This window comes from Phragmites australis, chromosome 5 (genome assembly GCF_958298935.1).
Source record: "Phragmites australis chromosome 5, lpPhrAust1.1, whole genome shotgun sequence".
In the NCBI taxonomy this organism is placed as follows: Eukaryota; Viridiplantae; Streptophyta; class Magnoliopsida; order Poales; family Poaceae; genus Phragmites; species Phragmites australis.
The window spans coordinates 12533490-12547216 of record NC_084925.1 but is presented as its reverse complement, the minus strand read 5'-3'; the positions used below and the strand labels follow the sequence as shown (position 1 = coordinate 12547216).

Genomic DNA, 13727 nt, shown 5'->3' with positions numbered 1-13727 from the left:
TGGGATCCCCCTCATCAATGAACAATGCTTTGCCGACTTAAAAGCTTATTAAACCTGGTCAAGTTTCAAAAAAATTACTTACACTGTGCCTCACTCGGTTCATGTTATTTCATGTGGTATAGGATCTCTTTACTGTATTGACCTGAGTCAACTAGTCAAGGTAACCGTGTTACATGTGGCTCAATTTTTTAACAGTCAAGTGTGTTTATATTTAAGACCAGTAAGGCCAGAGCCGAGAAGGCCATGCTTGTGTGCGTTTAGAGCCTCGTCACCTACGCGGCTGGCATGCGTCTCCTTGCTCTCGAGATGTCGCTGGTGCTGCTTCTTGCCTTACCACTCCTTTTCTCTTGTGCAAATTCGACGGAGATGCAACTGGATAAGGAAGCAGAAGCCCTTCTTCGATGGAAATCGAGCTTAGACGACTCCGGGACTTCAGGCTGCCTCAGGTCATGGAGCAAGGGCACCAGCCCGTGCAACTGGACTGGCGTTGCCTGCAGCATCGCGGTGCCTCGTGGCCGTGTCCCAGGTGTGGCCAACATCTCCCTTCCCGGGTGTCACCTCTCTGGCCGGTTAGATGGGCTCGACTTTGCAGCTTTGCCTCGTCTTGCCCATCTGGACCTCAATAACAACTCCCTCTCAGGGCGAATCCCGCCAATCATTGGTACACTTGATGAGCTCACTTCATTGGATCTCTCAAGTAATGCCCTCTTGGGACCCATCCCACCATCCATAGGTAATCTTACTAGACTAACTTCCCTTGATCTCTCTCAGAATTATGGGTCCCTAAACGGACACATCCCTTCTACACTTGGCATGTTACACAGTTTAAAGAAGCTCGATCTATGTCGTAACAGCTTTTCTGGCCCAATACCTCCTAGTTTGGGAAATTTGACTACATTGGATTTCATAGGCCTTAGCTTTAACAATTTATCGGGTAAAATTCCACATGAGTTTGGGATGCTCCGTAGCTTGACATTCCTACATATGCTTGGCAATAGCATTAACGGTTCCATTCCTGGAAGCATTGCAAGTATAACAAGGCTAGAATTGTTGGACCTTTCCAACAATCAAATACATGGTTCCGTCCCTTCCACCTTCTGGAAATTGACCTCTCTAAGAAAACTTGTTCTTGCCTCCAATCAGATTAATGGACTGCTGCCACCAGAAATAGGATTTCTGGTTCATCTCACGCATCTAGATTTAAGCAGCAATCAATTTACGGGAAGCATTCCACCTCAGATAGGACAATGCCAGCACTTGTTGCTGTTGCACATATCAGACAATTTATTGACAGGGACAATACCACAAGATCTTGGGGGATGTACTGGCCTATATGACCTGGATTTAAGCAGAAATAATCTAAGTGGCACCATCCCAATCACTCTTGCGCAGCTTTATCAACTGCATAACCTGAATTTGTCATTCAACAGTTTGAGTGGCAGATTTGGTGACACATCTTTCCCTGCACTGAATGCCTTAGTTTCTCTTGACCATAATTTGGATATCTGTGGTGATCAACGGTATGGCTTAACACCGTGCGATGCACCAGAGCTTGATGGAAAAAACGAGGGGAAAAGACATAATAAACGTCTTATTTTGGCGCTACTTCTTGCTTTTGGTCTGTTTTGCTTCATTTGTCTTGCAATAGGAAGCGTGACATCTTTTTGTTGGAGGAGAAAAATCGCACAAACCAGTAGCAAAAGCAAGCCTGGAGATGTGTTTTCTGTATGGAATTTGGACGGGAAGATTGCATTCCAAGACATACTCGATGCGACAGAAAATTTTGATGATAAATATTGCATTGGTGTTGGGGGACACGGGTCTGTCTTCAGAGCTGAGCTTCAAGGAGGAAGTGTCTTTGCAGTCAAGCTGCTCCACACAATGGATGATTACAGTGATGAAGGAGCATTTCGTGCTGAGATCGACGTGTTGACAAAGACAAGGCATCGATGCATAGTCAAGCTGTATGGATTTTGTTCTCACTCCCAGTGCAAATTTCTTGTATATGATCTCATCGAAAGGGGAAGTTTAGCATCCATTTTGCATGAGGAACAGCTTGCGAGAGAGCTTGATTGGCCCAAAAGAGTTGCCATTGTGAAGGATGTAGCTCAAGCTCTCTCTTACTTGCACAATGATTGTGATGAACCCATTATACATCGTGACATAAAAAGTAGCAATATCTTATTAGACCGTGATTTTAAAGGTTATGTCTCAGATTTCGGCATGGCTAGGAAGTTGAAGCATAATTACTCAAGTTCAAGTACTATCTTTGCAGGGACATGCGGCTATATTGCACCAGGTATATGGTTTTAATCCTTTAATATTAGAATGCGACATGATTTTAACAAGTATTAAAGGAAATCTCATAATGCTGATGATTTTATTTCTTGTCACAGAATTATCATCTACAATGGTATTGACGGAGAAGTGTGATGTCTATAGCTTTGGTGTGGTTACCTTAGAAGTGGTGATGGGAAAGCACCCCGGAGATCTGCTACTTCCGTTCTTTTGCCGAACAGAGCAGCATACAAGGCTCAAGGATATCCTGGACCAACGTATTGTAGCGCCAACGAGCAATGAGGAAAAAGACATCATTCTACTTGTTCTTGTGGCCTTTGGTTGTCTGCAAATTGACCCAAAAGCCCGGCCAACAATGCAGCAGGTTTATCAAGCACTCACAAACAGAAGCTACCCAATGCCCATCCTGAAGCCCCTTCATGAAGTGAAATTACAAAATTTGCATGATTTCTGTGGCGCCATACAGAATATATGATGGTCCGTAGCCCTAAGATCCGGTTGCCAATTATTTGGCTTATGTACTTGTATCTTGTGTCAATTCTGCAAAGGCCAGTGTAGTAAATTTTGGACATAGATGCTGAACGTAATGTGGGATGAACTTTTTTGTGGCAATAAATCATCATGAAACATACAATTATTATCACAAGTACAACAAGGGATAGACCAATTTTGGAATTCGATGCGGACCTATTTGTTACTGATTTCTTTTATGAAGTAGTACAGAGATAACCGTCGACTGTATTCTGTGATTCAAACACATGGAAAAGAGTGTTGCTCTTCTTTTTACTTCTAGTTTGCAGCATTCAGGAGGCACCAACCGACAACTTCTAGTGTTATATCCAAGGTTGTGATCTTCTCTCTAGGCTTGTCCATCGACTGGCCAACCATCTTTTCCTTGGAATCAATCTTTTCTCCCAGCCAATGACAAAGCGGATGCTCTTTTGTTATAGGAATTAAAGTAGATCCATCCTTCCACGTGCTTCTTGAACATGCTTTTCTTATCGTCTTCAACGATGCTAGCCACCTTGGTTAACAAGTAAGCAGAATCGAACAATATAGCCTATTAGAATGGCAATCAACCGACATAAAGTTACTACTCTAAATGTTGACAGTTCATTTTTATGGCATTGGAATTTCCGTTCCCTCTCTGCGAAATAGTAGAAAAGTAACTATTTCCCTGCAGAGCAAATAATAGCCAAGCTATTCCACAACCTATATATTCTAACAGAGGCTGTTTATGAAACTTGAACAAGTTTTTTTGTGAAATTATGCTAGGGCCTATCGTGTTCATTTAAAACGTGCGCCATATGCAGTCTATAATGATGAAAGTGGTGATTGATAGTGTAAGGCCATTGTTAGTGCTCCAATAATGACTATTTTAATACTATTCACAACCGAAGAAATGAACGTTAATAGTAAAATTGTGGTCGTCATTGTTTTCATCTTTAACTACGATACACTATTATGTTGTTATGGGAACTTGTATGTGGTTTGTTAATACTTGTGACAGAATGATATGATATAATAATTGTCGGGGTGGACTTATATTGAGCCTCATAGACATTTATATAGCGTACATAGTGGCTTGGTTCACAAGCAATCCTAAAAATTAGATGAAATCATATTGGAGAGATTACAATTACTTAATCCTAACACATCATATCCTACCATGGTAGTCAGATTCACTAGCGTACCCGCAGCTGTAACAGGAACATTATCACCGCTCAGATTGGAGTGGAAGCCAATGAGTTTGCTCAAAATGGTTATTGATGTTTGTTGCCAATGGTGAGATAGCTGAGAGTGAGGTGCATGGTTGTCGTCGTAGCTGTGGAAGAGGGAGTCGTGTCGGAGTAGACGATGTCGAGGCAATCACACATGAATCTGTGGGCATAGAGATGCATCAAGAAGAAGATGGTGACACGATTAGGCAATCCTCGAGGAAGAGGATGATCCAATCGAAGCCATCATGGACGAAGCGCCATCTGGTGGTGCCAAAACCAGATGCACAACAAGGATGGAAAGACATGCCAATTGTACCAAAACTAGGTGAACCAAGAAATGGTACCAACACAAGGTGTTTGACGGTGTCTAGAGAGGTGCAACAGAACTCAACCGCAGTAGTGGTGCTTGGTGCAAGAGTGCCACGCAGCATGCCGGCTGCTGTTGAAAGAGACAAAAAAGCAGCGGAGGTTGTGCTTGATGTAGGTGGAGGAGGACCCAATCTATGTTGATGAAGATGTTGGCATGACCACGATGTCGGCGCTACAAGCTTGGAAGGCGATGCAGTGTCAACCGGCTTGTCGGTGATACGATGGCTCATGATCGTGGACAATAAGCTATCAGTGATGATCCAATGTGGTGATGATGAGTAGATGGGGAGCTCGGAGAATCATGGAGAAAGGGGTTGTTCGACGAGCGCGCCTAGTCACTGTCGAGCATGTGATATCTAGAGCCGATGAAAGTTCTATGGATGGATAGGGCAATGTAAACTGATCTATGATTGAAAAAATAAATCTTACAATCATAGATTGGAAAAATAAATCTTACAATCATAAAGAAAAACCGATCTAAAGATGACCAATTAAACCCCTAATTGGAACCCGATCTAATGATTGGTGACACGTACCCTACACTACGGGCTGTCCAACTCCAGAAGAGATCATGAAGGTGTGATCATCTCATAAGGCTGTGTAGGGATCGGTGACGTCCTAAGAGGAAGGGTGATTAAGAAACTTAAAAACTAACCTAATTGGCTAAAAAAACTTCAAAAGATAAACCTATATCAATTTCTATCTAAATGTGCTCTAGGTTTATCTAGTGTGTCTATTCTACCACTCAAAAGGTTTGTAACCTATAGCTAGCCCTAGAAACTACTTTAGGAAAGTAAATGCATAAAAGTAGATTGCAAGAATGTAAATGCGAAAGCGTAAAGACGGTAGAGAAAGCAAACTTGGCATAATTGATTTTTATCTCATGGTATCGATAGCATGAATGTCACATCTAGTCCATGTTAGAGCTCCACCAAGGATATGCTCCCGATCGACACCCGATCATGGCTCTTGAGCTACCAAACCACCAAGATAAGGTCTCAAGCCGAATGAGTCACCAAGTCACCAAGGAAATGCCTCACTGCTAGCTTAAGCCACTAAGCCAAGAAAATGCCTCACTGCTAGCTTAAGCCACTAAGCCAAGGGTCTTCTGATCGTTTGCCATCGTGATCACTTCAGAGCTTGAGCCATCAAGGCAAGGGTCTTCGCATCCCCATACAAGCGTCTTACCGCCGCTCCACATCAAGTCGGAGGGTCAACAAACTTAAGCAACTCTGGTTCAAGTTGATGGCGAGTCACCAAGACTCCAATGCGTCGGCGTACCACTTAGTACAAACTATGATCACTCATTGATCTCTTTTTCAAGCTGCAGCATCTAGCTACAACTCACTCTAGACCTATAAACACTAAACACTCTCTAATCTTGTGCTTAATCACATTGGATGGTCACTTTAAGCACTTTGGTGGTTTGGATGTCTTTTCAAGTGTATATGGATTTCTCTGGACAGCCACCACTTTCAAATGACTGACTAGAGGAATATTTATAGCCTCAAACCCACCAACTAGTCATTTTCCCAACGGCTTTGAACTAGCTGTTAGAAGTCAACTCAAAGCCTTTGTGAACGCCGGACTATCTGGCGTAACCTTCAAACCATCACTGGACTATCCGGTAAGTCGTCTTGAACCAACTAAGGCACTTTATTCTTTTTTGCACAAAATACTCTGGTGTACACACATATATCACCGGACCATCCGATGACTTGATCTTCAGTCTTCAACATTTAAATCATTCTCTACAAGAAATACTTCAACTCAATACTCTGGTGAGTACATCTCCAATCACCGGACCTTCTGGTGTATTGATCTTCAACTGTCTTCTTCTAGATAAGCTCCAGTGTGTACTGCTTCATTGAGCACTGGATCATCCAGTGAGGCTATCCTCACACTCTATCAGAAATGCTCTGGTGTGTTCACCGAAACTTCTGATGAGTGTAACTCTCTTGAACTCCACTGATAGAAATACTCCAGTGTACACTCAGGTCTAACACCGGACTATCCAGTGAGGCTAACAGCCTCTGGACATAATGCTCTGGTGAGTGCAAACTCCTCTGCACCGGACCATCCGATGAGACAAATCTTCTTATAACTTTTTTAATTCAATCAAACTTTGTCCCAACTTCGATGACTTCTTTATATATTCAATCAATGAGATCTACTAACATATATTTTTAACAAAAATGTTAGTCTCAATAACTATATCATCATTAATCACTAAAATCACAATCATGACCTAATAGGACTATTTTCGCTACAGGGTGGCGCGACGAAAGCATTTTGTGGACGACGACTCAAGAATAGTGCCACTATGATACCATGTGAGAGGATGAATATAATGTAACAATTGTTGGGGTGGATTTATATTGATCCTCGTGGGCGCTTTCACATAATATATGGTGGTTTGGATCCCAAGTAATCCTATAGATGAGATGGAATCATATTGGGGAGATTACAATTAATTAATACTATCAAATCATATCATACCATAATAGACATATTAGAAATTATTGATCTCAATCCAAAATAAATGTCTCTTTAGTAAATGGCTTTTTAAGCTATTTAACGAGGATGGAATTTGGCACAAACTGCTCAAAAATAAATACCTCAGAAGTAAGACACTCACACAAGTGAAAGCAAAGCTAGGAGACTCTCACTTCTAGTGTGGACTAATAAAAGTCAAGAAAGATTTCCTAAAATGGGGCATATTAAAAATTCAGCATGGACTCAAATAAGTTTCTAGGATGATAACTAGCTAGGTACCACTCCACTTAGCGAACAATACCTTTCGCTTTTTAACATTGTGTGGCATAATGGTAGAGGTAATGAGTACTATTCCACTTCATATATCTTTTTGTCGGTCGATCATAAGTGATAAACTAATAGCTTGGCACTACTTGGTGATAAAATTGGTTAACATAAGCTTCTCTCAAGAAAGGGATACTTCAAATGGAACTTAAATGTGCACAGACAATTCTCATTTAGATCCATGTACCAATACATGATCAATCAGGACACACCCTTTCCATGCAAATTTATGTAGCATTCAAAACTTCTATTGAAGACCAAGATCTTTCTTCGGTATTTGGAAAGTTGGGTAATTCTAACTAAAAAATAATCTAGCAAAACACAATAAGAATAGGGAACCTCAAGTGTAGCTTTTGTAATCAAAATAAAAACATACAATATTTATTTCTTTGACAGTCATTTTACTATATCAGTTTGGCACATTGTCAAAGTTGCCTTTGGTATTACCATGCCTAGGAGAATTACCCTTATGATGGGTGATTGGCTAGCAGGCGTAGGGCATAAGAATAAGAAACGGATATTTATCGATGTAGCTACTCTTTTTTGGACTATATGGTAATACCACAATGATATTACTTTACATGCATGTACTATTCAGGAGAACATAATGGCTGAGACATTGAATCTTTTGCAAAAACTGGAGAGGGCAAAGGTGCACGCAAAGCGTGCCAAACATTGGAAGTCGCGGATATGTAAAACTTGGTCAAGAATAGGTGACGATTTAATAACAAACTATGTGGTGATATTTCAAATATCATGTAGTTTGTTAATTTATTTATATTCCTATTCAGCTGTTCACCTTTAGGCTGCTATGATGTAATCATAAACCAAGCTGTGTGCACTGTCCTTTGGTGCATAGGCTGAAAACTCTTTTCATTATCTCAAAAAACCACCTGTTACTCCATAATCTACATAATAAACATGAATATAATAATCATCATATAGCTCAAGAAGAAAATGTCAATAAGATCATGTAACACCCCGGGGACCACCACAAGCCTTGGATACTACTAAACTACCTACAAGCACGTCGAAAAAGAAAATTTCGATAGCCCTCCCTAGAAATAAAGGTAACATGGAAACCACGACATCCAGACAGATAGATATGAAATGGCACACTAACATCATATCAAGAATCCTAGCAACATAAAGAAAAAACAAGTAACAGATCACCATCATCACTAAATAATGAGAACATAACTGAACATCTCAACAGGAATGACTTAACAACGACATAAATGATTCATAAAAACATCTCATAGAAGTTTTTATTATTAATTTTTTTTATAAAGGGTGAGATGTGCATCTAAATCCCAACCCGCATGCCCACCATCACCTCAAAGCACACCTAGAAAGATAGCAAGAGTGAGATTGAACGGTCTCGGCAAGCAAACTGTTTTAGCATGCTATTTATCTAGAGTTGATTAAGCATCCATTTTAACAGTGGCAAAAAAGCTTAACAGAATGATAATTCCTAAGTTCGTAGCTTGATATGATGAAACGGTGACATATATGATTCAACAAATAGATAACTTTCAGAACGATAACAAATAACTTCAAATTAAAACAAATACTTCCATATGAATGCACATGTCATACTCTTGCTCACCCTTACCCCTTCTTGGGTCACATAAGGTTGTGCACCATACCCGTTCTTGGGTAACTATTTTTCCCACAACCATACTAACAGACACTGTAGTTGGAGAACTTAACGTCTTCTAAAGGTTTTCCAGATGTACCAGTGTCTGTGTCGCTTTCCATGTAGTCCTTTCTTATTGAATCAAAGAAGGGCTTAAAATCCAGAACAGCAAACAAACCAAGGACATAAGAATATTCATTAGGGTAATCAGTTTTCTGCGTTGAATTCTCAAGATCTTCTGCCAAAAATAAATGTTGGTTCCTATGGAATCAAGCTACTTCAGGAGGTTATTGTTGATGTTTGTCAGACAATAACAAACAAAAGCAACTCAGCGCAGGATACTAAGTAGCACTCTGATTGGGTGTTTGCAGAACTTATGCATCAAACTAACTTCCTGGGCTCCACAGGTAAGGGAGATAACAATGGAACAAAGGTACCTACTGTTTCTTCAGCAATCCCAGTTGGTTCTCTCTTTAGCCATCCTACCACGTACAGTCCGGTTTCCACTGTGGCAGTGTCTGATTCGCTGCTCAGGACTTTGCCCCTCAAATTTGGAACAACTCCTAAAAGGAATTGAGGATCATCACACAAATACAATTGCATATACTCTTCATGGATCAAAAACAAAATTAGAAAAAATATACAAGCTCCAAGGTAGCAAACAAAAAAGGCAATTTTACACACCTCTGTTTTTGTTGAAAGGCAAACCCTGTATATTCTTTTGTTCTAGGATCTCAAGTAGTCCCATTCTTCCTTGCTTCTTCAAATCAGATGGGGACGTTAGCACACCCTTTTTCTCATCTTCAAGGATGCTAGCCACCTGTTAGTTAACCAATAAACAGAATAAATCATATAAAGCCTATCAAAATGGCAACCAACCAATAAATGGAGAACTTAACATCTTCTAAAGGTTTTCCAGATGTACCAGTGTCTGTGTCGCTTTCCAAGTAGTCCTTTCTTATTCAACCAAAGAAAGGGCTTAAAAATCCAGAATAACCAACAAACCAAGGATATAAGAATATCCATTAGTGTAATCACTTTTCTGCGCTGACTTCTCAAGATTTTCTGCCAAAAATAAATGTTGGTTCCTATGGAATCAAGCTACTTCAGGAGGTTATTGTTGATGCTTGTCAGACAAGAACAAGCAAAAGCAACTCAGCACAGGATACTAAGTAGCACTCTGATTGGGTGTTTGCAGAACTTCTGCAGCAAACAAACTTCTTGGGCTCCACAGATAAGGGAGATAACAATGGAACAAAGGTACCTTGTTTCTTCAGCACAGTGGAAATTTGTCACAACAATCCCAGCTGGTCCTCTCTTTAGCCATCCTACCACATACAGTCCAGTTTCCACTGCGGCAGTGTCTAATTCTCTGCTCAGTAAAGTGCCCCTAAAATTTCGAGTAACTCCTAAAAGGAATTGAGGATCATCACACAAATACAATTGCATATACTCTTCAAAGATCAAAAACAAAAATAGAAAGAATATACAAGCTCCAAGGTAGCAATAAAAAAAGGCAACCAATACTTTTCAAGACCATACTAGGAAGAAGACAATATATTAGATGGATCTTAAGAAATCAACAGAGTTAAGTAGTAAAAATACAGCGTAAAAAAACACAAGCAGCGTCAAGAGCTACATTTCCCTGCAATTAATCATGATATGATAACGACTGGTATTGTATTCATAAATAGTACTTCAAGCAAAATTTAAACAAAAATAAGGATCATGGGAAACACAAGTTTAAATAAAACTATGGATCAACTGTTTGTCAAGGTTAAATATAAGTGTGCAATTGTGAATCAGTTCTCTTGGGCCCAAGATGTTGGTACTCTGTTTAAATGCTAATATCTTTGAAGCAAAATCAAAATATACCTGACCAAGGATGACAGCGGAATATGTGCTTTTCAAATCAGGAGACAAGTCGCACATGTCTGGATGTCCATTGTACCACCAGACAAACTCTCAGCTGAATGAATTCCTTTCAGATCCTAGAGTACAATGATGATACTAGAAATAAATAAATCCATCTAAAAATGAAATAATAACATCCACATAGACAATGAAGATGATAGCATTGTAAATGCCACATGCACCCTGCTGCCTACTTCAAACCTAGCTACAGCAAAATTTGAGGAAACACTAAAATGGTCTCACGATAGCACTAAGATTACAGTTAAAATGATGTCTCCAAACTGTTGCACAAAGATTAACAATAGAAGGCATAATAAAATCATACCTCTCCAGGAATACCAAGTGACCTACCACTTTCTGCACCATAAGCAAGAACAACATGTTGATCAGTAAATACTATCTCATTGTTTTGCTTATATAAGTTATTCATAAAGTTATAATAGAAAAGGGAAGGATATTTGCTTCAAGCTTAAAACATACAACATGATATGTTTTGCGAAGCACTGACAGAGATACATCCCTTCCCAGTGTTACATTCCCAAAGAATGAACAGCGGCCATCTGTATGCTACATGAGAAAATTGGTTTACCACAATCTGTTGGAAAGTTTAAGGTAATGAATATTTATGCCTTGTCATAACTAAGAAGATTGGAAAAGAACTTACAATCATATAATGATAAGGCAACATGTCGCAGGTGCCAAGTAATAGTTAAAATTAGTAACTGGGCACACAAAGAGCTCTGCATTTCATGACTGAACAAATATTGTCCTAATCAAATACCCACTCCGCTAAATGACTAAACTAATGCCAATGTGAGGATTAGGAAATGGACCACAAGCTCTAAACCACTGTTTTGTCACTTAGTTGCAGTTGTGGATAGATATACGATTGATTTCAGTTTTAGTTCCACAACAAGACAACTAAGCTAAATGGTCACCTTTGTTTCCAGATGATCTGGAGCCACTCCAGAACTAAGTAGGCCAAACGGCGTGCGGAGCCTATCAATGATATCAACTTGTGCTCCTTCGTGACCCTTGAGCATCTGCTTACTCCACCAAAGAAATACCAGGGAGAAGTAAATAACTGTTAAAAAGAATAGCTCTGAAGAACATATTCAACAGAAAGGTCCTGCTGCATTGGACATCAAACATGGCTCTAGGAAAAGATAGTTAAGCGGAGGCATCTGAATCTTGAGTCCTTATCCTCAGTCTAGCATTGGATCTTTATACAACAATGTACTGCAGATTCCAGCACATTTCAGGAAGAAACAAAATATTGCTAAACCAAATAATTCCAACCCAGGCTTACACCATAACACATGGAATTAATTATGGATATTAGTATACAAAGTAGAAGTAGAGTGCAGCACATTTCATGGCTCAATATTGACGAAATCATCAATCTACTGAGAAAGGAATACTCCTCGAGAATTGAGGAGCACAGCCCAAAGCCAGGAGAAGCAAGAACGATGAGAGGCAAGAACATAAGAGAGAAGCCAAAAACCGTACAAACTCCCCCTAACCTGTCGGCGGTGTAGAAGCCGGCGGGGCCGCTACCGACAACGCAGACGTGGAGCGGCTCGCGGGCGGAGGCGGAGAAGCCCCTCCTCAGTCCGGGGGACAACAGCGGCCGCAGCCTCCCTGCGCGGAAGAGGAGCCGCAGCCACGGGCCATCTCGGGAGCGCCGCGTGGGCTGGTGGCCAGGCGGCCACGCTGCTCAGGGTCGGACGGGAACGCGGGGGACAGCGGCGGAGAAGACGTGGAGGTGCGGCTTCCCGGCGGCGAAATGGCCCGACCGTTCCACTTTGCGCGCTTGACATCTTGGAGGCCGCTGATTCTGATAGAAGCCCAATCTGTCAGCGGCAGAGAAGATTGGTCGATTGGGCCAGCCTGGAGACCCGATTGTACGGGTGGCTACTGGGCTTATTTGTTGGTCTGGCTCTCACTGGCGCTGACTTTTCAGGAATTTTTTTATATATACTTCTTTTAATATTTTCAAAATACATACGGTTTGAAAAATTGCTTGGGTAAGTTACTGTCGGCTGTTCAATAGGCGAGAACAAGATTTCGCCCATTAAACAGGCGAGAACTTTTAGGCATCGATGCTCAATGTATTAAATAATCGAGAAAGGAATATATCGCATGTTCAGTAGATGAGAATTTAGTTTCTGAACGGGCGAGACCTCCGTAGCTACGACACCAGGCGGATCCACCAAAAGGTCTCGCTAATTGAATATATGAGATATTTTGGCTATTTAATCCGGTCACACTAGCCCTACTGACGTCAACCGCTCATTGCATACCAGCACGGCCGAGAGGAGAGGAGGGGAGGGGAGGGGAGGGGAGGGGGAAATTGTGCGGTGAAGTCATGTCAGAGGAAAGATGTATATTTTTTCTCTAATTTTTTTACAAACCTAGTAGAATAGCCACTAGTGCTAGGTTTTAACATAGGTTATACACTAGATCTAAAATTTATTACAAACCTGATAGGATAGCCACTACACGTAGGTTAGAATGTAGATTTAGTTTTAGAATTAGGGTTAGATATAATTTAACGATTAGATCATTTTTATACGTAGTTTTTAGCAATTAGATGTAGTATTTAGATATATGTTAGATAATAGATGTATGATTTGGACATTGTGTAGTCATAACTGGTTTGATAGATGTATAATTTAAGGTATTTGATGTAGTGAACCGGGAATATTTTGTTATAGTATAGATTACGTATTAGGCTATGTTTGTAATCAATTTTCATTATAGATGTAGTTTTATATAATTATTTCTGTTATGTCGCAATAATATTAGTGTTTTTGTCGATGATTGTCAGGTATGTCGGATATGTGGTAGTTTAGGATTTTTTATGGGGATAGTGAAATATTATATGGTCTGGAATGGGTAGTACTATCCAAATTTCACTCAATGGAAAAGGGTATCTCGAGACCTATGCACAAAAGTATCAGACA

At 40.4% G+C, this 13727-nt stretch overlaps 1 protein-coding gene and 1 pseudogene across 1 annotated transcript; one reads left to right on the top strand and one right to left on the bottom strand.

The window, feature by feature from the left end:
• Window positions 1-250: 250 nt before the first annotated feature.
• On the top strand, window positions 251-2995 carry LOC133918790 (probable leucine-rich repeat receptor-like protein kinase At1g35710). Its single transcript, XM_062362858.1, has 2 exons — window positions 251-2299; window positions 2397-2995. The coding sequence occupies exons 1-2, from the start codon at window positions 286-288 to the stop codon at window positions 2771-2773; spliced, it is 2391 nt and encodes a 796-aa protein (XP_062218842.1). The 5' UTR covers window positions 251-285; the 3' UTR covers window positions 2774-2995.
• A 65-nt stretch (window positions 2996-3060) lies between these two features.
• On the bottom strand, window positions 3061-12606 carry LOC133917821 (NADPH:adrenodoxin oxidoreductase, mitochondrial-like; annotated as a pseudogene).
• Window positions 12607-13727: the final 1121 nt, after the last annotated feature.

Bases quoted from the DNA above. Each gene is read 5' to 3' on its own strand.
- LOC133918790 (XM_062362858.1), top strand. From the start codon at position 286: ATGCGTCTCCTTGCTCTCGAGATGTCGCTGGTGCTGCTTCTTGCCTTA. The intron at 2,300-2,396 runs GTATATGGTTTT...TTCTTGTCACAG, and splicing joins ATGCGGCTATATTGCACCAG to AATTATCATCTACAATGGTA.